The sequence below is a fragment of the Megalobrama amblycephala genome, linkage group LG14 (genome assembly GCF_018812025.1).
Source record: "Megalobrama amblycephala isolate DHTTF-2021 linkage group LG14, ASM1881202v1, whole genome shotgun sequence".
Taxonomy (NCBI): Eukaryota; Metazoa; Chordata; class Actinopteri; order Cypriniformes; family Xenocyprididae; genus Megalobrama; species Megalobrama amblycephala.
The window spans coordinates 43,090,808-43,092,597 of NC_063057.1; the positions used below are offsets into that span (position 1 = coordinate 43,090,808).

At 43.6% G+C, this 1,790-nt stretch overlaps 1 protein-coding gene across 1 annotated transcript; it reads right to left on the reverse strand.

Moving 5' to 3' along the window:
- Nucleotides 1–319: 319 nt before the first annotated feature.
- LOC125245732 lies at nt 320–1,481 on the reverse strand. The gene is made up of 2 exons (XM_048156455.1): nt 884–1,481; nt 320–743 (listed from the first exon to the last, which is right to left on the reverse strand). Exons 1-2 carry the CDS (start codon nt 1,409–1,411, stop codon nt 423–425), a joined length of 849 nt encoding a protein of 282 aa, XP_048012412.1. The 5' UTR covers nt 1,412–1,481; the 3' UTR covers nt 320–422.
- Between the last annotated feature and the right edge of the window lie 309 nt (nt 1,482–1,790).

Below are 1,790 nucleotides of genomic sequence, written 5' to 3' on the forward strand. Positions count from 1 at the left end.
CTTTAGCATGTGGCATGCATCCAGGATCACATGTACTTTGAGACAGAAGATGGAAGGAAGATTAAGTGGAAGTACTTTGAAGCCCTCAATGGACTTAAGGAGAAAGAAGGTCTCTGACTTCAAAACAGGCTAAGTACAGGTTTTGTAAGGGGAGAGGATTTGTTCTCAGTTCCTACAGTTTATACTTGGTTATGTTCACAAATTAAAACCTCATATTATGTAAGGTATTACTTTTATGTTGAGGCAATCAATTTACTTTTTTCCCCACAAAAATAAAGAGGCTTGCATAATTTTTTTTAAATATATACAGTATTTATTCATACAAAAATAATAAACAACCACATATAAACTCCTGTCTTCATCAAGGTGGAAAACCTGGGGTAAAGAAAGGGGTTTAGAGAACAGGAAGGGAGCCAGAGGAGCTAGAAGCGCCACATTCTGTCAAGTTCCTTGTAAATTTGAAGGACTCGGCTGTCTGCTCTGTGGGCCAGGATGTTGCAGTCCAGTCCCATATGTGTGACACGAGCAGCCTCTTGACGTTCTCTTTGAGCGCTCCTCTTCATGTCCTCGATGGTTTGTTGCTGCCAGAGGGGGACGAGAGTCAACACTTGATCAATGCCTTCTCTGATGAACCTCTTCTTGGATGAATCCTCCAGAGAATGAGTGAATCCATAGTGTCCCATCACAGGATGATTCACTGTCTTGATGGGCTCATCTCGCCTGAAGGGGGTGACCGTTGACACCTGAAAGATTGTATATTATTAATTGTCTTTAGTCAGATGTGACTTTATCTCAGATACAATCAACTCTTTGTTTGTAAAGATGAATGGTCCAAACAAAAGAAATGTAATACATTGACAAACAATCCAGTGACAGCTCATACCCTAGTGTTGTGAGATGAGGAAGTCACCGGAGGAATCAGCGGGCCGCTCTGGTGTCCATCACAGTACTGAGGCTTGATTAATGTTGACCCAAAGTCATGCCCATGTTTAAACTTCTTCCTGGATGGACCCTCAGAAGCAGAATCGTCCACGGAGCATTCAGGTTTCTTCCTTACAGGACATTTCTTGATTCTGTGCTCTTTTCCCTCCAGCAGTGCCTGACACTCAGTTACAGCAGAACGAAGAGAAAACTTCTGCTTCTCTGTCTTGAGGTCAGCTGCTTTCTGGTGTCCACCACTAGGGCTTCTGGGACGTTTCCTCTTGAGTCTCCTCTCACTGTCCAGGTCCCGTGGTCTTACAGGGACACTCGGTCCAGGGGCGTTCGTCCCAAGCTTGAAGCAGTCTTGGATGGCCGCTGAGAGCCTCTGGCGCAGTAAAGCTCTTTGAGAGTTCTCATACGACTCGACGTGAGACTCTGCTCTTGATAGAGCATCGTTCTTCACAGTACTGAGAGCCATATTTTGAAACATCAGAGAGCCACTGAAAACAGCAGACACACTCAGGACTTTCTTCACTGCTCTGATTTATCCTGTACAGCAGTTGATCTCGGAACCCCTGACCTCTGTGATGTAATAGAGCTGCTGCTGCTCAGTGTTTGATGGACAGACGACCTCAACGCAAGAAATAACTAATACACTAATGAACTCCTCAAACCATCAATGCATCAGTGTGTTGTTGTCAACAATAATGTAGGAAGTCTTTGTCTAATCTTACATTGATTCAGTGATATGACACTGTGTCATAGCCTGTATTTTTGACAGATGCTTTTATGTCTATGGTTTTGCCCAATGTTTTTACATCTGAGACTATATCGTACAATGACATCTGAGATGGTTTCGATCAATGCCT